Source organism: Leptosomus discolor, chromosome 14 (assembly GCF_034619465.1).
Source record: "Leptosomus discolor isolate bLepDis1 chromosome 14, bLepDis1.hap2, whole genome shotgun sequence".
Taxonomy (NCBI): Eukaryota; Metazoa; Chordata; class Aves; order Leptosomiformes; family Leptosomidae; genus Leptosomus; species Leptosomus discolor.
The window spans coordinates 15,029,674-15,052,882 of NC_141404.1; the positions used below are offsets into that span (position 1 = coordinate 15,029,674).

General features: G+C 39.0%; 1 protein-coding gene across 4 annotated transcripts in view; it reads right to left on the bottom strand.

Annotated features, from left to right (window-relative positions):
* Nucleotides 1-9,187: 9,187 nt before the first annotated feature.
* KATNIP (katanin interacting protein) overlaps nucleotides 9,188-23,209 on the bottom strand; it is a 58,506-nt gene continuing 44,484 nt past the window's right edge. For all 4 annotated transcript variants that reach the window (XM_086473115.1, XM_086473114.1, XM_086473113.1 and 1 more), the window contains 8 exons: nucleotides 19,996-20,153; nucleotides 19,618-19,682; nucleotides 18,401-18,511; nucleotides 16,451-16,590; nucleotides 13,848-13,949; nucleotides 13,030-13,190; nucleotides 10,611-10,699; nucleotides 9,188-9,243 (listed from right to left, as the gene is read on the bottom strand). In XM_086473115.1, coding sequence (XP_086329241.1) covers nucleotides 9,188-9,243; nucleotides 10,611-10,699; nucleotides 13,030-13,190; nucleotides 13,848-13,949; nucleotides 16,451-16,590; nucleotides 18,401-18,511; nucleotides 19,618-19,682; nucleotides 19,996-20,153 — 882 coding nt within the window. The remainder of the gene's footprint in view (nucleotides 9,244-10,610; nucleotides 10,700-13,029; nucleotides 13,191-13,847; nucleotides 13,950-16,450; nucleotides 16,591-18,400; nucleotides 18,512-19,617; nucleotides 19,683-19,995; nucleotides 20,154-23,209) is intronic.

Genomic DNA, 23,209 nt, shown 5'->3' on the forward strand with positions numbered 1-23,209 from the left:
CTGCCTGGTATTCAGACAGAAAGGCAATTACACAGTCCCATTATTCGGACAGTTAAAAAGATTCAGATGTTATTCTTCTTGGACAATTCATGCTGATTTGCACCATGCCTGCTGCATTGCTCCTTAGCCTTAATCAGCTTTCTCTCCAAAATGTTATCACCTTCACTTGTGTAGAGACAGACACAGAAGGCAATCAGACACATAATGAAAAATTAGTCTATAAATCCATGTTGCATTCCATCTAGTCTCCATTAAATTATATAACTCTATTTTTCTCCTTGAACACATACTTTCAAGTCTGAAGACCCAAAACCGGACGCAATTATTTTTTCTTTCCTTTTTTAACTATAGGCCTTACATTTGCTATTCTCCAGTCATACCCAGGTCCAGAGATTCATTAGTATCACACTTACTCAAGTAACATGCACTGTCTGTTATGTATTCATCCCTGCATGTGACCTGAGGACCTAAGAGCCACGGCACAGGTTGTCTTCCCCTGTGCCATCCCTAGGAGCAGATGTCTAGTCAGAAGTGTGAGGACATGAATACTTTTTCCAGCCTCAGGCAATCGGTACATTGTACTGATTGATTGCTTTAAATAAGTAACCTATTAATATTCACCATGCTGTGGCTCTGTAGGCTTCAGCTGGCATAACAGATTCTACAGCAGGGATGTTATGTTAAACAGAGGGTCCCGATCCATACTGGGCAGAGAATCACAGACTAATTTAGGTTGGAAAGAGCCTCTGGAGGTCAACTGGTCCACCCCTCTGATCAGACAGTAATCTAGTAAAAGAAACCAAATAATAAAATCTGTGCTGCAAAAACTATAAACTTTTGCGATACAACAAACATCTGACAACAATCACCAAAAAACCCCAAAATCAAAGAGAGAAGCCATACAACCAACCTGCAGAATTGCTTGCAGATCAGATCCACCATAGGAAAACCTGAGCAGTTTTCTTCTCCCAGGAGGACTGTGCTGGGAGATCATCTAGACAGGAGCTCTCCACAGGCTAAGCAGCCTGTAGAAACTTAATTCACACCTGTATCAGTGGATAAAGCAGATAAATGGCAAAGTTTCTGTGGCACTGTTTTAGAGGGCCCTTTACTATGGTTAGATCTACAAGCATTGCCAATGCATTTTTCAGACTTCTCATTAATATATCTAATGCATAATTGCAGTCAAAATCAGTCACTGAATCACTCATTTTATCACCTCATGCTTATCCCTTCGTACTGTTAATAATAATATCCCTGCGTAACGTGAATGCTTTCTGCAAAACAAGTCCACCAGCCTTTCTGGTTTATGGCTTAAAATACAGCAGAACTAGTTTTAGGCAACTGACAACATCTTTATATTAATTATTGGCATCATCTGTACTGAAATCTGAGTCACAAGGGTTTGGGTGGTACCATTAATTATCATTAATCCCTTCTCCATTCTTCCTACATGAATGCCTGCTTCTCATGATGTGTTCTCTATGCTCTCATATACCTAGTTCCTGTGCACACTCCAATTCAACTTGGCTTTTGTAATTGCACATAAACCCTCTGTTTAACATACAATCTTTGTTTCCTAAGGTGAAACTGCCTCCAGCGACCCGTTTCCACTTCTTATATCCATATGCTTCCATAGGTGCTTACTTTTTCACCATGAGCTGGAGCTCTCCCCAATGACATCTCCTCCCCTTGGAGTTGGGCAGGCAAACAAGTGTCCAACAAGTCATCCCCCAACCCTTATTCTCAAACCACAAGCACATGACCAAGGTGCAGATCTCCCCTAGGGCAATCCTACTCCCCCAGGAAAAGGAGTGACACTGGGTGATCCCAAAGGACTTCAGACAGAATACACGAAGACAGAACACGCAGTGATCTGCCCGAGTACTGCACTGAGAAATGCAGATCTTAGCTTCTCGCAGATTTATTGTGAAGAGTACATTTTCCCAGTGCCCCAAAGTGAGTGATTAAAATACATATCCTTGCCTTCCTGGGTCAGTGGGTCTTGATCAGATCTCCCATTTTGTGTTAACATTCAGATACGTTACCATCCCAGAGAGATGAATAATATGAGCTATTTCATTTCTCTGACAATATTAAACATAATGAAAAGTCTTACTATCATCCACATCCTTCTCCATGAATTCTGGCCACAGACAGATCTCCTGTTGGTAATGGAAATGTCAGTTTGATTCATCTGTTCACCAACCAATCCTTACCAAATGATTTCCAGTATATAGCAAGCCATCCAGAAACATTCCTTTGGAAACAAGCCGGAACCAACATTCATTGTAGATTAGTTTTTACCACTGTTTAGGCTCATACCAGTTCAGGTAGCTTTGCTACTTACTCTATTTTTAGCAGTGCCTCCAGCAGACCAGGAGAGGCAGATCATAAAACCTGCTAATCTGCAAATCTGAAATTATAGTTGGGAGACCAAATTTATTATTATACAGCTAGATGACGACAGCAGAGATGACCTTTGTGCAATGTGAGAAGACTTATCTATGTGGATCTAAGCCTTTAATCACTGGGGGAAAGTATAGATTATTATGTGTCAAAGGGAAAACTTTTCCCTATTAGGACAGGCAAGTATTAAAACAGATTGTCCAGAGAGGCTGTGCTGCCTCCATCCCTAGAGGTTTCCCAGGCCAAACTGGATGAAGCCCTGCGTAACCTGGTCTGACTTTTGAAAGGTAAAAAAAAAAAAAAAAAAAAAAAAGGTGTGTAATTGAAGAAAGGAGCCAGGAAAATCTTTGATGAATGGGAGCACAGAGCCATGAATAACAGGCAGGAACAGCACCATCAGTGTTTTACACTTGCTAAGCCACGCTTGTAAGCAAGCAGGGCTGACAGGAGGCAGTGTCTCAGCTCAGTTCGCGGTGCTGGCTGACTCATTTTCCTGCCAACCACTCTGTACACTCAGGAAAGCTGCTGCGCCGGTGCTGCCTCAGCCCTCGCCCTTTTTGATGAAAGATTAAAGCTCTCTCTTTCTCAAGATGAAAGTTCTTTCCCCAGCATGTTACAGACAGAAATGTCTATTCTGGCAGCCACCTTATGCTGCCATCAGGCAGAAGAGAAATCTTAGTGAAAACGATAGAAGGGCTCAACTGCTCCCAGTTCATTATCTTTACCACAGAGACCATCTCTTGTCCCAAGTACAACGCTCCCCTTGGGTGAAGAGTCATTTCCCTGAGAAACCTTCACAGCCATAGCAACTTCTTCTGTATTCCCCTACCCTCATGCCTACAACGCTTTCCATCTGAGCCTTTCACCAACATCTCTTTTGGCTCCAGATGTACTGACTGGGATACAGTTTGGAGATCAGTTCAGTCCGTAATACTCTGCTGGGCTCACACTCTCAGGAGGCAGGAGCTGAGTACCAGGCTCCTTCTGGCCCTCACAATGACTCCAAGTTGCAGTGTCCAGATCTAAAGCTTCTCTTTAGCACTGCACCCACCCCTGCCTCCTCCAGGGCCAGAAGCCTTTCAGGCAGCAACTGGCTTCTTTGCTGAGAAGATGGAGACTTGGCTATTTCTAAGTTCCTTTAGTGTTCTCCACCTCCACATGCTTAGCCCAGCATGATCAACTTTCAAAAACCACTGTGAAACTCCTTTTCCAGTTAAATACAGATAAGCTAAAGGACACAAACAACTGAGCTCTGAAACAACAGGTTACTATGAGTAAGAGGAAAAAACTAAGCACAAGTTAATTGCATCTGTCTGATTTATATCCTTAGGTTTATGCCCCAGAATGCCCATCCTCTCTGGAAAACTGCACAAAATCTGTGCACGCAGACATTTTTGGAAGCCCTGTGAGCCACAGAGCAGAGATGCACATTAAGAATTTGTGAGTCAAGTCAGTTTTAGTCACACCAAAGAGACCTTGAGTGAGTTGAAAGCTAAAGGCAGGATTTCGCTGTGGTCTCACTGTATAATTGGGACCTTCCAGAAATAAACAGCATACGTGGGAAAGGCTGCTAGCAGATCATGAGGTGGTGGTTTTTCTCTCCTAATTAGAAACAAAGCAGTGAGCTATGGATAGAGGACTGTGCAGTGTTGGAAGCAAGTCCAGGCTGGGAAATCCCTACCCTGCTGATCATTGGGACAGTCAGTCCTCTCCTTCAACCAGGAGCTAAGAAAGGGAACACTAGAGAGCCATCAGACAGAAGGTCTGTAGCCTTGTTTTCCCCTTTTCCAGTGATTTCTAGATGAGTAAGAAAGAAACAGCAAATTGCAAATGTTTCCTTTTATGCCCAGATCTCAACACTGCAGCACTTCACAGGGTCCTGAGCAAGGGTGACTGGAGCTGATGCTATTAGACAAGGGTGGAAAAGTGATCTCTTCCCAGCAAGATTTAGAGGCCAGTCAGACAGGAAATTACTCCAGCTGGGCACTTTGTCCCCACCTCTCAGCTCTTCCTGCAGCTAGGAGATTCACTCTATAATTGCTTTCTTAGTCCACATATTATCCTCAGCTGACAGAATTCCATTAGGGTGATACAAGCTGTGTGATAAAGGGATGTTTGTGTCTCACATGGGCTGTAAGTCATTTCTCAGCAAACAAGCAAACAGTCACAGAAATGGGCAAAGAGACCACTGAGCCAAGAACCCTCCTTCTTGTGCTCTGAATACCAGGACCTCAGTACTCAAATGGAAGCAAACATTCTTCCAGTGTGTTATGCTCCTCTCTGCTTCCCTCTCTGCTCTTTAGAGAGACATGTCAGTGCACAACTCCAAAATGAACATTTATCTCTGCAGCATTTTTGAATGGACAATAATCAAGCAGGCAGACATGCAGCACCAGTACCTCTAGAAACGAGGGCCCCATGCAAACAGGGATCATAGGGGTTGGTGACACCACAGATCACAGAGAACAGGTAGCCTACACATGGAAAACTAGATAGAAAATGTTTAAATGAAGCTAATGTTGTAATACATCTCAGCACATACATCTGAAGAGCACAACAGGTTGGTCACACCTGCAAGACAAAGAACAAGGACCCTGAACAGGACCTTCAGGACTGTTTTGGAAGACAAAAGGAGTGACCTTCTAAGCATAATGATGCAGCTACAGGATAGATGTGATGAAAAAAGCTAAAAGGGAATATGGGAAGGTCCATCAAATGCCGTAGTGCGCATAGTTACAGTACCTATAGCACTGGTGAAGCCATTACCAGGCAGTGTGTTCCGGTCTCCTCACACCAGGGGTAGTTTGGGCTCACTTGTTATATTCCCCAGGCCAGTATAAAGGTGCATCCAACAGTGAGGACTGCTGAAGCAGATAGCAGGAGGGAATGGGAAATGCTTCTGTCTTACAGAGTAAAAGCCATTGACTCAATGAAAGGCAAAGCAGACTTCATCCCCCGCATGAGCCAGAGTTCAGATGTCAATACAGCACTTCATGTTTGCTCTTACCTGACTTAGGCTGAGATGTGAGCTTTTCCTGGTAACATAACAGGGTTTAAAGACTCAACATTCAACCTCCCTCACCCATTGCTCTCATCCTTACATCATCACTGGCAGTGAGTCCTATCTCTGGTCACTCCAGCCTGTTACCTGGTATAGAAGATCTCTGTCCAGTCTTACAACACCCAGTCATTCATTGGCACTGTCAGGCATTTGCAAATGCTACCAGTCTGGCATACATCCCTGAAATGACAGGACTGAACATCACTAGGGGGAATGACCAACATACCAGCAGCATGGTAAAACCCCAGCAGGACCAGGAAATCTTATAGAAAACAGCATCACTAAGCAGGATGCTGTGGTGTAATTTTATGTCCAGGTACAGCCTAAGCCACGAGAAGGGCTCAGTTTAATTTGCCGTATGTAGCTCCTCATGGATTATTTATGGGTTCATCCTCCAAAATGAGGATGAGTCTCCTGACTCAGTAATACACAGGCTTCCATGTCTTCAATGCTGCTTTTTATACTGCATCACTGCTTGCCCCCTCGTCCACAGACAGGTGCTTCTCAGTGCTGTTTAAATTCTACTGGATTAAACCACAAAAATGCAGCAATTTAAAACCAGAAGTTGCGGGCCTTCCCAGGCATCCTGGTTTTCAGATTACACTGTGAAGACCGACAAAAATATCTTTTTAAAATCAAAAAGTAGGCAGCATGACATGTACTTCCTCACAGATTATTTCTTTATCCTCTGCCCTTCTCAGTATCATTGGGGGACAAACAAACTCATTTCTGTTATCTTGATTCAACTCCTTTAAAGCAAGTCACTACAGGCAAAGGTGAGCGACTATGACATAAAGGTTTTTGAATGGCCCAGAAACTGGAACTGGGTGAAAGTTGAATAATTACATCAAAGGCTCAGGAAGAATTTGTGTTAATCCTTCCTTTGCCTTTGTCATGCATTTGATGATGTCGAATGATGTTACTGAGCACGTTCTTGCTGAATTACTCTTGCTGAAACTGTGCCTGACATTGACTGAAGTGCTCCGTGGGGATTTTCTTGATTGCATGTTTACTCTTCTTCTTTTCCCTCTTGTAAATGCTAGTCTGACATGAATGTACTTTTGACTAGTTAGTTAAAAAAAGGCAAAAATGGAATAAACCTCTCTTTTTTTTAACCCCGATTCACTCTGGAAATGAGTCAAGTATCTATGTTTGAGTATACAGGGCTGACTTGGACACTTAATTATCTTTGGTTATATAAAGGGTCATTACACCTCAGCTCCAATTAGGAGGGCAAACGCTGACACGTCCTACCCCAGAGAGATTAATGAAGTATTTTGTAAACATTATGCTACTTTCTGTATACTACTGACTAGAATCAAGGACTTCATTAGGCCTTGCCTTGGTGGCATATGTCATCACAGAGCAGACAGCAGGCTGGCAAACCCTCCTTTCAGACAGAGACACTGCAGGGGAGGACACTGAACAACAATTTTTTAGAAATATTTTAAAGACTTTCATGGTCTTCCCACAGTGTGGCAATTTGTGGAATCACTTAATGGGTAAAGGGAGCTGCTAGGAGAGATTGGCAGAAGGTACAAGCCAATCCACTCTGTGCCAGACCAGCTGCACTGGATATAGATTTCCAGAGACAAAAGGTGTGAAAACTGTCTGGTTACCAACTGGCTGGTGAGGAAGAGTTGGTGGCAGAGAAATGGATGACAGAGAGAACTGGGACCCATCTGAGCTTGACCGAGTATTTTGCAATAATTTACAAAACCTGGAGTTATCACGAAGGATTAGTGTTGAAAAACCATTGGTCCATCGCATAGGACTTGAGATGCTCCAGACAGATGAGCATAGAAAGTCCTCTCCCCCTCATACTTTCACATTTCTCTTCACATTCAATGCAATTTTCTCAAAAGAACAGACAGTGCGACAGGCCTCACCTAGAGATTGCTCACATAACCAATCTGTGACTGTTCCTTCAGTCTTAGAAAAAAACCCTTCCTATAGCCTCTCCTCTTCCAAACGCATACATTTATACCTGTTCTTATCCCTTTCTACTCCTCCTCTTCTTCATTTTCGAGTTGCATGTAATGGTTACCTGATATAGAGCGGGAAAAAAAAAAAAAAAAAAAAAATCAAAACTTGGTTCTTGGTAGAGTTCCACTGGTAAACACAATGGGGGAGACAGTTCTCAGAACAACAGTGGGTTCTTTTGTCAGTGCTGTTTGGGAAGAGCCTTTAAACAAAGTAAATATACTCACATACTCTGTTTTACATTTAGAAGTAAAGTGTTCTGTATTTAGTACAAAATACATTTTGTTGCTTCATCAATACACAGAAATCTAGAAATGTATTGCGATCTTCTGTCTTTTCAGTTCAGCCAACAACAGTCAAGAAGCGTGCTTTTTATAAGCAAATATACAGGATATTTATAAGCAAATACACAAGATATTGCACTCCTGACTTAGTACAGAAATAGAAGCAGCACATTTTGATTCTGTATCAGGAGCTCCAATAGTTTATCTCTGTTTCATGTCTCAAAGCATATACTGACTTCAGAGTGTTCAGTTCTCTCTGGAAACAATGAGCAAGTTCTAAATGAGAAAGGAAGAATCTTCTATGGAAGAGAGTTACAGGTTGTCACAACTGACAAATTTTCAGTGAAAAGTGCATTTCCATAGCTACAAATCCTGCAGCGTAATTATTTGGTTAGAGTTTTTGTTTAAACTACAGGGTACTTAAATATGCAGGGTATTTTGTGTTTAAAAACGCAGTTCACTCCTTACCTTCTGCTAGTTAAAATGCATTTACCATTTCTAAAAAGTGATACGTTGCTGGCAACAGATCCAATTGGTGCAGCACAGAGGTATGGCCACCTTGTTCATAAAACCAAATTCAGCCAAAATAGAAGAAAAGAGCATTGCTCTGTAGCAGGACGACTCCGAAGAACGTATAGAGTGCCTGTCAATGGCGCTTCAGGCAAAACACCTATATTGCTTTTTTCACGGTAGGGAAATAATGAAAGAAATCATTATTTCACTGCAAAAGATGAAAAAGGTGACGGCTGAAACTTATTTATTAAACCTGGATAAACCCACTTCCTGATCTCCATTTTCTAGAAGCATTCATCACGCTTCTGCATGCTCAGTGGAACCTCCTCAGATGTCAGAAACAGTGTCAGCCCCTGGAGAGAGCAGTGGCATCAAAACATACAGTGGCAGCCCAGAAACAGAGGTAAAGAATATTTCCTCTACAGTAAAGTGCATCTCCCAAAGAACTATCTACAGGCATCAGAAACAAAGCAGACACCTCCTTCTAGCGAGAAGCTTTGTGATCATCCAGCTAGGATTTAGGAATTAAAGCTTGAGAAATACTCTGACAGACCTCTTGTTATAACCATCCTGCTTTACCCAATTCTTGGTACTTGGCAGGAACAGTTGTCAGTTAGCAATAAGGTTCTTACTCACTCCTTTATGTTCCTTCCTCCCTGGATTTTCAATTAAGAGAGGAGGAAAAAAATTAGACAGATAATGACAGTTTAAAAAAAAAAAAAACCAAAAAAAAACCCAGAAAACTGAATTCATGCTTTAAATTTCATTACTGAAGAAAATTTTCTGTAGCAAAGAGAACTTTCTTTCATAAGACAGGAGGTGGTTCAGCAGCAGCAGACGTGGAAAATCTTCCATTTGGACGATACATATGTTGGAGGTCTAGACTGCAGTTGTTTAGGGCTGGAGGTATTCAGGACTTTCCAATCACAACCCCTTGTTATCTTTTCCTCCTCTGCAGTCCCTTTTCACATATGCAGGTTTTTGGACGCAAAGCTGTTAAGGAAAATAGAGTGCTATAAGACTCTACCTGTATTAACAGTGAAGCCACAGACTAAAATGAGGAAGAAAGATGCCCATTCCTCTTTCTATCCCAGAATGAAAGCCAAGGCACTCAGTTTCTTACACTGACAGTGAGCGCTGCCAGTTTTTTCACAGTCACATGGAATCGCTTTCCTGTGGAATCTGGTCTGAATTTAACTTTGACACCATTCTGAGTAGGCTGGATCCTCCCTCAGGAAGGGACAGCCTGAGGTCTCTTCCAACCCAAATCGTTCTACTAATCTATGTTATCAACCACTGCAGCTGATGCCACTAAGTACTACAAGAGGAGACACAGGGCAGATAGCAACAGGCCATCCTCAACTGATGACGTCAGAGGCATTCTGTGTCCTTAACGCTTGGACAATAGATGTGATGGCCATGGCAATGACAGCTATTCTTTACTGGACATAGGGTATGTCTGCACTGGAACACAGCATGTCATTACAACAGACACAGAGATGTTCAAAATACTTCTGATGCAGCTAGTGGTAATATACTAACTTCAAAGCTGTATTTGTACAGGCAATAGCACTTCAAATCCTTCTCCTACAGAACTGTTACTAAAAGCCATCAAATAATTTCTGTAACACTTTCTAGAGGAACTAATTGGAGAAAGTGTCATGCTCAGGAGGGGAAACCAATCATGAACATACTGGCTTGGCTGAGAATTTTTAATGTATTTAGGGAGCTATTCTGAGTAATTTACAATGAATGACTGGGACTCTTCAGACTATAAATACAATCTATTCTTTCTCCTTGGGAAAGAAAGAGGTTGTCTTTTTAATTATCACTTAGTAAGAGAAAAGACCAACCAGAAAGACAGTGGGAGGCATAAAGTCAACATATTTTCCCCCTTGTTACACTTACCGTGATTTTGGATCTGCTTGAGGAGCAACAAGCAAGTAATTCTGAGACACATATGCATCATCGCTAAAGCTGCTTACAAGGCCAGCGAGGATGCAATGAGCCCGTTATTCCCAAAGCTATCTATGAACCTGCACAATTAACACCAGGGTTTGGCTTCTGTTCAGTCAGTTTCTTTCCCGAGGACTTCCGTGTATGTGTTGATATAAGCCATGACTACATGCCACGTAAGTCTCTGATTTATATAATCCACTTCCAAATTTAGATAAAGAATAAAAATCCACCAGAGTATGACATTCCTGGTTAGCCTTCCTATCATAGAAGAAGTAGAGCTAAATATATAAAAGAGGTCTAAGTCTCCCCACTTTTCCCAGTTTAGGTCTATAACAATGTTCATTATCCATATTGTCTTGGTAGAAAGTGAGCAGAAGAAAACTGTCGAAGACAGAACTAACCTGGATCAGCCACAACCTGCTTCTTTTTGCTGTTTGTGACAATCTCATTTTCGTTCATCATTCGTACATCCTGATCTCCCACATGATTGCTGAAAAGATTAAAATCAGTACAACAGCCAAAATAACCAACATTGTGAGAAGTTATGAGAGTCATGGAAAAGCTTACAACAGAGTTACTTAGGTCCTGGAGGCTAAACAAAGCTATGAAGCACAGCCACATTATATGAGACTATCTAGAAAGGAAAGGTATTCTGTTTGCATCCACCTGAAGGATTTCTTGCCAGTTTTAATTAGCAGCATTCATTCAGGCACACATTCAAATATAAGTATCATATTCACTCGACAATTTTCTTGCCTGCCTACACAGCTTGAACCACATTAACCAAAGTGAGATTTTACATCAGTGCTCTACAAAGAGGGTATAAAAATCCCTATATGGAACTTAAGACTGTTTTGTAATGTTGATATAGCATTATCTGAAAATTTTCTTAACCAAACAAAATTAATTTACTGTGATAAGTTTTGTTTGCTGCAAAATGTTAACCATTTCTTTTTCGGAAAGAAGTAATAATGTCAGTGTTAAATTAAATTAAACAAACTACAGAAAAAAAAATGTGAGCTGAATTGAAAGTTAAAGAAAACATTGCTAACAACATCTCCCTTTCACACAGACAACAAAACACCCATGTCTTTGGAAAAAAAAAAAAAAAAAAAAAAAAGAAGTGTATTTTTCTTTTCTCTATCAATGCTGCACAAAATAGGTTTCTATTTTTGGAGAAAAATGTAATGTCTCAAACTGTCAGAGTGAAAGAGGTGAACCAATACTGAACTAAATCAGAACCTATGCTACTGATGATAACATCAGACTCAAGTTCAGGGTTCATAAAACATTGAACAGTGACACATGAAAGAGAATAGGCCAAATTCAGAAGTAATAATATATAAAAGCTCAAGAGCATTTTTAAAATGGAGGGATATTATCCGGCATGTAGTATGGGATTTGCCTTCTACTGCTGAAGTCTCCTGTGTTTTGGCAGGGGAGTAGGTGATAAAAAGGAAAAGAAGATTGCTAAACAGGCTAAGAAACACCACGAAAGCTCCTGCACAGGAGTCTAGAAAAGATGAGACTCAGCATGTTCTTGACTGGAAAACAGATCATGCAGTTTGCGTGACCCCAAAAGTATACCCCTCTTAAAACTAAATCAAGGGATCTATGTCTTCTAAATCTGTGCAAAGGAATTTATGTGAAAAAAGATCTATGATTATAGCTGGTGCTTCTCTGCTTCCAGTAAAATAACTTTACCCAGAAAGATGTTAAGCCAAAGAAATAAAGGTTAATTTCTCCTCCTCCTTTTTATATCCCACTGAAAAACTTCTCAAAACTTGTATTTCCTCAAGACATTTTCATTTCAGTAACTTTTTCACTTGAAAAATTGTTTACCTCCAAATTTTACCATGACAACACAGCCACTGGTATAAAAATATGAGTCTAACACAATACACCCAAACAATAACAATTTATTTCAACATCTGACAGTACCAGTGGCCAACAGCCAATGCTTTAGAGAAACACAGGAAAACAAACCCCAGAGGCAAATGTGAACTTCTGTTCTTAATCAGGACACTGTACGTTCCTTCCACTTATTTCTAATTATTTGACTATTCTTCTGAACAAATTATGTGCCATCTTTTAATGTAAAACTCTCGCCTTTTTTTGTTAGCTGTGCAATGTATAAGAAAGTGTTTATTTCTATGAGCTTTCAATTTTTCACTTTTCAATCTCATTTAAAATAAATTATTCTTTCAATCTTTATTTTCCTTGCTAGGGACTATTTTTTAGACCCTATCAATCATGACCTTCTAAATATAAATGTATTTTTCACTGCATTTCATCATATTTTCTGTGAGATTGCCAACTTAATGGTTTCAAAGTGTCTTTCCTCTGAATTCAATTAATTGCTCATTTAAGAAGTTCATTATATTAAAATGTCTATAAAATAGTAGAATTTTGGTTCCTTAATTAGTTTCTGTACCAAATCAGAGGATTTTCTTTTCTTTACTTTTGATGTTTGATTCCTTTCCATTAACTTTTTTTTTTCCTCTGTGCGATATCATTGGGATTTATTATTTCTTCTCTAAGCAAGCTTAACTTCTTTCTTTCGTGTTTATTACTATAGGCTTCCATGAAAACACATGTAAATATGAATCATGAATTTCAGTAAGTGCTAAAAAATGCTTACAAATAAAGCTGGCAATTTGGTCCTAGTATCTAAAAAACTATTGGTTATTTCTCATTAAGTGAGGCTGAGTACGCTTTGGAAGAGAATTTTCTAGAGCAATAACCCTATTGCTGACATTAGTCACGTAAAAACACTTTTTGAAAACAAGACTTTTTTCCAATCAAGATCCACTCACATACCTAATAACAGTTCTCTTCTCCTGGTGACAAATCTTCTCATCAGCTGTGAAGAGAATGGTATGATACGGGACCACTGGATCGCAGGTTGGTAGAATGCCCGATACTACATGGTTCACCATATCCAGAATCCCATTGTAGACAAGCAAGTCATCCACCAGAAGCTAAAGATATTTAAGAAACAAACAAACAAAACATCTAGAAATCAGGCATTGCTTTCAGCAGTTGTGTCTATCAATTGACTAGAAATCATTTTGCCCTAGTAATTTCAGAAGCCTGGTCGTTAGTTTCGCTTTTGTTCCTTAAAATTTCCATTTCTCTATTTGCTGCTGGGTTTTGATTTTTTTTTTTTCCCAAGTTTTTGTCTTCTGACTGATGTTTCTAATGCAGCTTTCAAGTAGGTAATTAAACAAGTGTTTCACGTTTTACATAATTGCCATTCTATTAACTGGTGTGAATCACTCTTAAATCTAGAAGTTAATGAATCTCACCTCACTTCAGCTGTGTAAAACTTGGGTTTGTAGTTTAAACTAGTCTTCCAGGCCTGCTCTATAGTCAGTGGAAAAACGAAAGCATTATCCTATCTTAAGACAATTATCTAAGAAAAAAAAAAATCAGATAAAGTGTTCTTTCCCTAGACAAGAAAGGGAGGACAGATGACTGGCATAGATTAGTCATTTTAATATCAAACGCAGAGTTAAATGAGATGAATCCCATGCCTTCAGATTATGCGGAATCACACTTCAGTAAACTGTGAAAATAAGTACAGAAATCAAGCAAGCTGACTCACCAGGACATACATGCATAGAAAAATGACTTACACCGAATTCTTTCACACCTCTCTGAGGTGTTTTGGCGTAATTCCATAACTTGATCATTGACACAGTAGTAGGCACATCAAAAATTACATATACCCTATTTACCTGTAAAAGAGAATTAATTAATATTTAACAGCAAAAACTCCCCAAAGAAATGAAATTCTCATGCATGCTACACCAAAAAAGGCCCACATTTAAAGATATAACTAGAGGACCGACAACTGATGCTCAGGATTTCAGTTCAGCTATCATCTCTGTTGATAGTTCACAGATGTTGTCTCTACCCCAGAGCTGCCCTCTCAAATGTACACCTAACTCACCAGAAGATGACATCTACACCTGAGCTTGTCATCCTGGACTGCAAGGCAATTCAGGGAGAGGTGGAGAGGCACTTTTAATGAGTACTTCATCAAACAAACACAGACACATGCTTCAGGAGAAGACAAACTGGTGTCCTGTTCTATTCCGTTCCATTCCTTTATAACAAATATGAACGGAATCCACCTTTTGATTTGCAAGACTAAAATTTCTCCTATACTCCCTGACTTTGAAAGCTCTTGCAGAAATTTCACCATTTTTGTGTGAGGTACACTAACAGCAATATAGAGATGATTCTCCAGATGCTTGCTAAACAATTCCTGCTTGAGGTATTGTTCATTTTACTTTCATGACATTAACGTCAAGATGTTAAGACCAAAGACCAGGCTGTAGGAAACCAATCTTGCCTGTTACACTTAATTCTATGCTGTTTCTTTTATGAGCTACTCTGTCAGCTTTGGGCCAACATATCTTAAGCTTCATCTCTAGCATCCTCTGAAGCTTTAATCCTTTGATGCATTGGAGAAGATACTGATAGTTGTATTAAACCAGCATGCATTTTTTTTTAACTGAAGAAAAAAAGGTAGATGTGATCAGAAGAAATGTTTCTATCCATGATTTTCCAGAAGACCATTTGGGCTTAGTCTCCAATAGCAGTTGTTAGTCTCACAGCAAATGATAAATTTGATGGAAAATACATTCAAACAAATAAATAAAATGATAATAAACAAAGAATTCAAATTGTATTTATATTAGTAATAAATTTGATTTTTGCTTTTGACAAAACCACTTCTAGAATTAGAAAGGAAAAGATAATTAGGAAGGAAAGAAAGGCTATAATACAAAATTTCCTTAAAGCTATCAAACCTTCCAATATAGCAAAGAGTTATTTCAGCTTTCTAGACAGCTGGCACATTTCAAAGCAGCCTAGCAATGAGGATGTAAGTATACACAGGCTTTGGTTCAGCATCCCAGCTACACCGGACAATCACGGATAAGCTGACTGCTTCATCCATTTTCACTTCCTGGATGTGCAACCATACCATGGAAGATGGAAGAGAGAAAAGTTCCATGTCAAACTTGAAAAGGTATCAGTTGCTACAGTTTAAGGACAGAAAGCACCATTAAGCTGCTTTTCCCTCCTGCATATCACACCTTATCAATTTACCCTTTTGATATGATATCGTCTGTTCTTCCACAGTACTTTAGTGTCAGACATGAAAGAAAACAGTGTACGCATCTGTGCCAGAACTCCAGTGCTGTTATTTTCCTTTTTACCCAAACGAAAGAGCATCTGCAAGCATGTCTTTTATAAGGACATGAGCAAACTCAGATGATTGTCTGAGCATTCCATCAAACCAATTACCAAGATTCAAGATGTGGGATCTACACAGCAGGAGACTCAAGCGTTACGCAGACCTACCATTTTCCTAAGAAACGCAAGTGGTCAGTATTCCCAAGTACACTTAAAAGCTTTACCTTACCCACTGCACTATAACTTATAATGATACATGAAGTATTTTCAAAATTGACTTAATTCTTTTCTTTTAATGTTCTAATTAATAACTGTAACAAATGGAGCAAGGACTTTTCCGACACAATAAGCTACAACATACCACATGCCAGGTTTCCATTTTGTTATTTTTGAAATCCATCCTCTTCTAAGAAATAAATACATCTTAATGATGTCCATAACAGGTCTTTAAAAAATGTCCTCTCCCAAAACAAAGTCAGTTTATTTACTTCTCCTGTTCAGATATTTGTTATCCCATATTTTACACATGGGGCTTCTAAAAGGGCTGAATCACTTGGGGCCTTAGGACATGCAATCCTAAGTCTGTCATCTCTAATTTATTAATTTTAATTCAACACAGATAATGAGATTAAAAAAATTCTCACTGCTGGAACAACATGCATTGCTTTTTATAAAAATGGATTTAAGATCCCAGTCCCATTTGAAAGGTGTTTATTGCACAAAACACGCATATTAAACTCCTTTGTCAGTATCTTTATCATAGTAACTGAAAAAATAGCTACACTAGCCTTGGAAATTCTTCTGCTGTCGTACCTTGGAGACAGAAGGAGATTACAAACCTGGGAAATCTATTCTGCTGCTATCTGTGCAGTGAAGAATACCAAAATAAAAAGAACTTCTTCTAAAAGGCAGTGATTTAGCATCATTTACTAATATCAAATTTACCTAAACATAACATATGCTTCCCCTTTCCTTTATGCTTCTAGCTACGTCTGTGCACACCACTAAAATGGTATGAAAAGGAAAAATGTACCAAACCAGGAAGAACCGGTGCAAGCCACATATGTCTGCCATCAGTCGTGTCATTTACTCTGTCAATTAGTTTGTCTGGAGTTCGGATGTCTCCAGATACATCTTCTAAAACGTTGACGCTATCTGGAAAAGCAGCAATATCTGAAAAAAACTTTAAGCGTAAACAACCAAAAAGGACATTTCAGAAACACCATATTTAAAAGTTCATACTTGCTCTTCTAGATTCCATGAGCTAGTATTTACCACTAAAGCAGTAAAGCTTATACTCCGAGTACTTCACATAGGTAGCCGAGGAACTTGAGGATGGATTTTTAAAAGCAGGACAACCCTTAAGATCCTGGCATTCAAAATTATTTTAAAAACAGGAATAAATTAACCAGATTAATTTAATTTGTTTTCAAATATGCATTTATTACTTCATTGATAAAGTTCCCTTATCAGGAAGAGGCACTTCCCAGGTTTTTTGCAACAAAGTCCCATTTTTTTAGCATGAACTTGTGAAAATTCCTCATACAAAACATTTCTCAAGAGAAGTAGCCTTGCAGGTGGTAGTCATCAGTTGGGCTAGGTTTTGCTTGAGTTCCTCGCAGCTTGTGATAAAAATCAGTAACTGTCTAACTGCTATTGAACAGACCTTCTAGGTAACCAGATTTTCTCCATAAAACAACATTTATGTTAAAAACATATGTATGTTAAAGACATGCAAAGAAATGTGGATGGATGCCACTTTCTTCAGAATTATAAATTCCTAGCGATCCACTTTGATGGACATTAATTTCTCCTGCTTTCTAAAAGGCCTGAGTCTGGAAGTATTTATAAAGAATTTAAGGAATAAGACAGCAATGCCTCAACTGTATAAGAAAAGCTTGCTACAGACTCAGTACTGAATTATCTCATTTAGTACTGCACTAAGACAAATATGCTCTTTTTGGGATCCTAATATATCCAGGCAACACTGCTGTACAAGCAGAAACAGGCGATCATTCAAAATGCGCTGAGGTATCTTTTCCTGGCATTGTATTGTACTGTAAAGGCATACCTTTTAAAAGCTAAGTTAAAGATCCCTTGTTCTTAAAACCAATTTGTTACCACTTTCCAGTTTCAAAATTCTGCTTCTCCATTACAGATGTTTCAAGTTTGTCATGTATCATAGAAGATACAAACAAAAATAGCACGCAGGAAAAAGCCTTTATTACCTTTTCCATTGTATCATCTATTTATTAGGCAATGAGGATTCTTAGAGACACGCAATTCATGCAGCATTCGTGCTTTTTAGCCTTTCTAGTTGGCTAAGAAAGTGTTTCTTCCTTGTGACTGAACTACATGAATTATATGTTGGGGTATGAAGCTTTCAGCTCTTAAGAGACTTTAGCAGATACAAAGCACTGACGTGTAACCTTGATAACTATGAATCTTTCAAACATGCCCTTCATTCCTTCCGTTGGTTACCCAGGGAACACTGAATCAAATTCAAAGTCTCAGCCCTTATCTTCATGACTGGATCGGGTGTCTAGAATACCCTCAAGCTCCAGAACAAGAGTTATGAAAAATTTCTTGCTGGTGGCACAATGAAAGACTCCGTAACAAATAACTGAGCTCAACCTTTTCTTATGAATTTATAGCTCATCAAAAGTTCTGGTCCTTCCATACCACAGAAGAAATAAATGTTGATAAAAAAAAAAAAATCATATCCTTCTGAAGCCTTCCCTTCTCTAACCTTGTCCTGCTTTGTTGCTGCATCCCATGCAGAGCAGAAATGTTCTGAAAGTATATAGAATACACTAAAACATATGGAAAAAGCATGTATCATGCAAATATAGAGAAACAGAAGCAGAGTAATCACATGGGAAAACCCGGCAATTCGGAAGAAGTAGCAAGTGATGCCATATGATAATTTGCCAGGGAATGTGTATCTGGAAGGTATAGAGGTGCTTGGTCTGTAGAAGGATACTGTTTTCAGTTAGTAAGATTTGGTCTCCATGTTCATTGAACAGCTCAAGTCCATTCAAACCAATGTAGTACGGATCACCCCAACTTGTCAGAAGCTGAAACTGGAAAATAACTAAAAAGCAAAAAGCTATTAAGGAAAATTTTGATACTGATACTTTGTCCTAACAGAATATTGAATTCACAACTTCAAAAATTATTGTGCAGCCCACATCTCGATGTCAGACAGTCTTATTTGCAGTTTAGGAGTGAAAAAAAAAAAAATATCTGTTTTTCACTTCTGACTTCGCTATGTCTTAAACCTCTCTGAATCAACTATTTTCTTTTAAAACAAGAAGTCTGCCTTTTCTATCACTGATAATACACACAGAAATGAACATTTGTAGGTGGCACAACTAGGCAAAAGCCTGTCTATATATGTTTACATATATACTTGTTCACATATATACATATATATGTTCGTATATGTTCTTCCATCACACGAAGAACCACCGATTTTCTTTAGTGTGTGTCTTACCTTCTTGTACACTGCTCCTATTTGGAGCTTTTACTGCCTTTCTGTGTTTCCTGAGTATGGCTTTGCCTGGGTTTGAATTATACAGGTGATAATCAGCCAGCAAATATGCCCCTAAACAGAAGGGCGGAAAAGGTCAGGATGGAGTCTGTGCTGTCCATTTCCCTAATGGTGCACTTATTTGCATCTCTTTGCTCTACCCAGACACTTATTTTCAGGAAACGGTCAGGAACTAAGTATTCATGAGACCTCATCAGTAAGTATTATCACAAAAGGTGTGCTTATCTAGGAAAACTTAAGCTTAAAAAGCCACAAACATTAATAAAAATAGCAAAAATATTACAAAGTTCTTGTCAACCTTAATAATGATATAAAATGAGACAACATTCATAGATAGACAAAAATACAAAGACTATTTCTAGCTTTGATAGGCTGGCTGGATACTGTGCCAATGGACCTCTAGCTCCAGCTTGGATGGATTATAAAAAGCAGGAGAAAAAGCTACCAGAGGATCTGAAAACAGGTCACATTTTCGTATCTTATGTTTCATTTATTGATTCTTAATTCCTACTTAATGGAAGCCTTTCCCATATTCTTGGTACCTTGTTAATTTCTTAAAGCATCAGAAACTGTTGAATTCAAAAAGCCACAGTATATAACTCTAAAATATTCTGAATGACAAGTAAGAAAATGACAGAGAAGGATACAACCACATGGCATTAACGGTGCTTCATAGTCCATACTAGCTTGTTCCATTCTCTTTGAACCAGTCCTGCCAAAAAAAATCAAGACAAAATAGTTTTCACTGGCTCATTCAGAAAAGAAGAGAACAAATCCAAAGATCTAAGACTCCACAAACACCACCTCCCGAGCCCCCAGCTTACGATTATGGACTAGATGGACCTCTGATCTCAATAAAATCTGGTTAACAGCATATCGTTAAAATCCAATGAAACATTTTGCTCTAAGTGCTTCCTATTTTCATCCAGGTGCCTCATACAATTGGTTTCAACAGAGAATATGAAAGAATACTAAACAGTTAAGAGAAATTGTGTGGTTCAGACAGCAAAAACATCCTACTTTACCTCCTTTTTACTTTGTTAATCAGCTGTGGCTGCAGGTAGTCAAGAAAGAGAATTTCTTGGGCAAAATCAAAATGGCAGTTGCCTGGTCCCTTGCGGATAAGAAAGCCCTCTGGTGGGGAGATGCTGTGACCATCCAGTAACACATGGGCTACCTTTGCCTTGTTTAAAATAACAAAACGTAAAATTATATGACATCACATCACTTTATATTACATAAAATAAATAGATCCAAAACAATTGCATTCACTTCAGAGACTGAAATATTTTCAATGATCTTGTTATATTTATTTAATTCCTCTATAGTATGACCTCCTTTGGCAAAAGAAAGCTTAAATCAGCAGGTATCAATTGCAACCCATAATGTGCAATTCAGAGCATCACAGCTGACATAGGTGGGGACAGGAGAGGTGACAATTTCTGGGGAAAAAAGAAAAAAAATATTTTAGAGATCCTCCTGCTTCTCACTAGGTCTCAGCAAACTGAAGCTTCCTTTCTTCACTGAAAGGTTTGCCAAGCACTGGAACAGGCTGCTCATGAAAGTGGCTGAGTCACCATCCCTGGAGGTGTTTAAAATGTGGCACCTAGGGACAGGGTTTAGTAGTGAACTTGGCAGTGCTGGGCTAACGGTTGGACTCGATGGTCTTAAAGGTCTGTTCCAACCCTAACAACTCTCTGATTCCCAAGCCTGCAGCAACACATATCAACAGAACGGAGAGACTCAGCTTTCAAGGCAGCATCTGTCACAAAGGTGATTTAAGGAGAGAGCCAGCGTCATCATGCACCTGAAGGCGCTGCCAGATCAGGCCAGATTGCTCAGCACTGGCTGAAGCTAGCCTTTGAGAAATCACATCACCTGCTGCTCTCTTGGGGGCAGACTCTTTTGCGCCTCTGTTGCATTTACAGAAAGCCTGTATTTCACCTGTTCTGTTTATCTTTGTGGCACTTGGACTTTTCCAGGATCATGCAAACTCATCTACCAAGCAGTGCTGTATGTAACCTCAGGGCATATGAATAAATAAGAGGTGCCCATACTGGGCAGAAAGAATTGAGCCTTGTCCACCTCACAGATGCATATGTCTTTGAACATGCAGTCTCATACAGTCTCTGAAGAGTACACTAAATAATTCAGGCACACTTATTCAGATGATGCAGCAGTCCTGGCCCCTTCACCCTCCCCCATTAGCACCATCTGGTGTTGTGTGCATGATCCCAGTCACATAACAATTCCATCGTGCAGCAACAATTATCACTGCATCTCACCCTGAAATATATTAAATATAACTTAATGTTAATCACGAGCAGCATTTATTGCACTGAGTCTTTCGGTAACTGGTTAAGGAAGGAATAATACCTGTAAAATATAACAAGATGGCCTTATAACTGGCACTATGATTAAAGCCTGCTGATTAATGGACTGAACCAAAATAGATGCATTTATTTAACAAAAGACTTAATTTAGTCTAAAGATAATGTGAGTCAGTTTTCTAATCTCTGGATTTTATACTGACTGATGTATATATGACAATTTGAGGTTAACTTAGTTTTGTATGCAAATATTTCATTTTTATCATTAGGATTTCTATTAAAAATATATATAAAATATTTATAGTTAAAATTCCCACTTCAGGTGTCTATCTGAGAAGAACTTAAAAACATTCTGCAAAGTTTTCTGCAAAACCCATATATTATTAGTGACCTGATACTCATAACAGTTTTTTATTTTTTCCATTTGTAAACCATTTTTCATTCAATTACAATTTCAGTAAGTTACACAGTCTCCAGTCACAATGCAATATCCCAAAAGCAAATAATTTTCAGGAATTTTTTTTTTACACAAACATTTCTTGATTTGAAAGCCTCGGGTATTGTACTAGCCTACAGGAGGTGCTCAGTTCATTTCCAAATAGCATGGAGATTAATTAGGAGGGAGTGTTTGTATGAGTACCAAGTATGGAAAAACAACTATTTCTGGTTTTGTCTTTAATACACTTGGGAGAAAAGAAATAAAATATCCTTTAAATATCAGAAACTCTTCTGTGTGCTACTTTCCAGCTGAATCAGTCTGCCAGGCTAAGGAGAGGCAGTGAAAAATCCACTGAAATACCTTTAGTTTAGGAAACACGTATTGAATGGGAAGGCTGGGGACTTAGAGATGAAATCTTACCTATTACACCACAGCTGCTTATATTTATGTGCCCTTTACGGCCCTCATTTCTAAGTAATTTTCATCATCTAAGAAGGCACTCAACCGTCACACACAGCATTTTACAAATCGCATAACAAAGCTTTCACAAGGTAATTTTTCATAGAGCTGGAAATAGCACACAAGCCTTCATTTTGACAGTTCACTGCCATTACCCTCTCATACTAAAGCTGTGAATAGAACCCACCAGTCTACAATTGCCTAACAAATCATTATATCTCATACCCGGGGACTGTTTCTTAGAAGGAACAGCAATACTTCAAGAGACAGACGTCATGATGCCCGAGGTTTACAGTCTAAAGCCTCTTTAGTGTGGCCCAGCAGATACCTTGCATCTTCCACTTTTCAAATAATTTATTTCATCCTTTTACAGGACTGCAGGAATGAACACTTCATTTAAATTGTACCCACTAACTAGTACGGGACTTACAGGTGTGCCACCTCCATGCATACTTCATCAGACTCACATCTTTTTTCTACCTAGCAAAGTAAACTGTGAAAATATACCTTTCTTTCCTTCTTTCTTGAAAGACCAAAGACCAAATTCCATGATCGATTTTAGGGATTTGGCTATTTGTTTCCCTCCTTTAATAACTGAGACATACATACAGGGAATTGATTTGGTACAAAAATTCATGTTCAAACTTTTCTCCCCTGCTCTGTCTTAGAGAAGCTCGGGCTTACAACGGTAGTGAAAAACATTCCACATCACCACTTAAAGACCATTCTTCATATTGCATTTTGCATACAGAATCACAGTAAGATTTAGGTTGCAAGGGACTTCTGCATGTCTCCAGTCACAATTCCTGCTCAGAGAAGCCTGCAAAGCTAAATCTGGCTGCTCTGGGACTTCTCAAATTTAGTTTTGAAAGTCTCCCATCACTGCACACTGTCCCAGCGCTGCACCACTCTCATACGGAAGAGTCCTTTCCTTATGCCAAATTGTATCAATTAAGTAACAGATTTTCGTAAAAACCCTTACTTGTTATACAGCGGGTGTGTTTTGAGGGT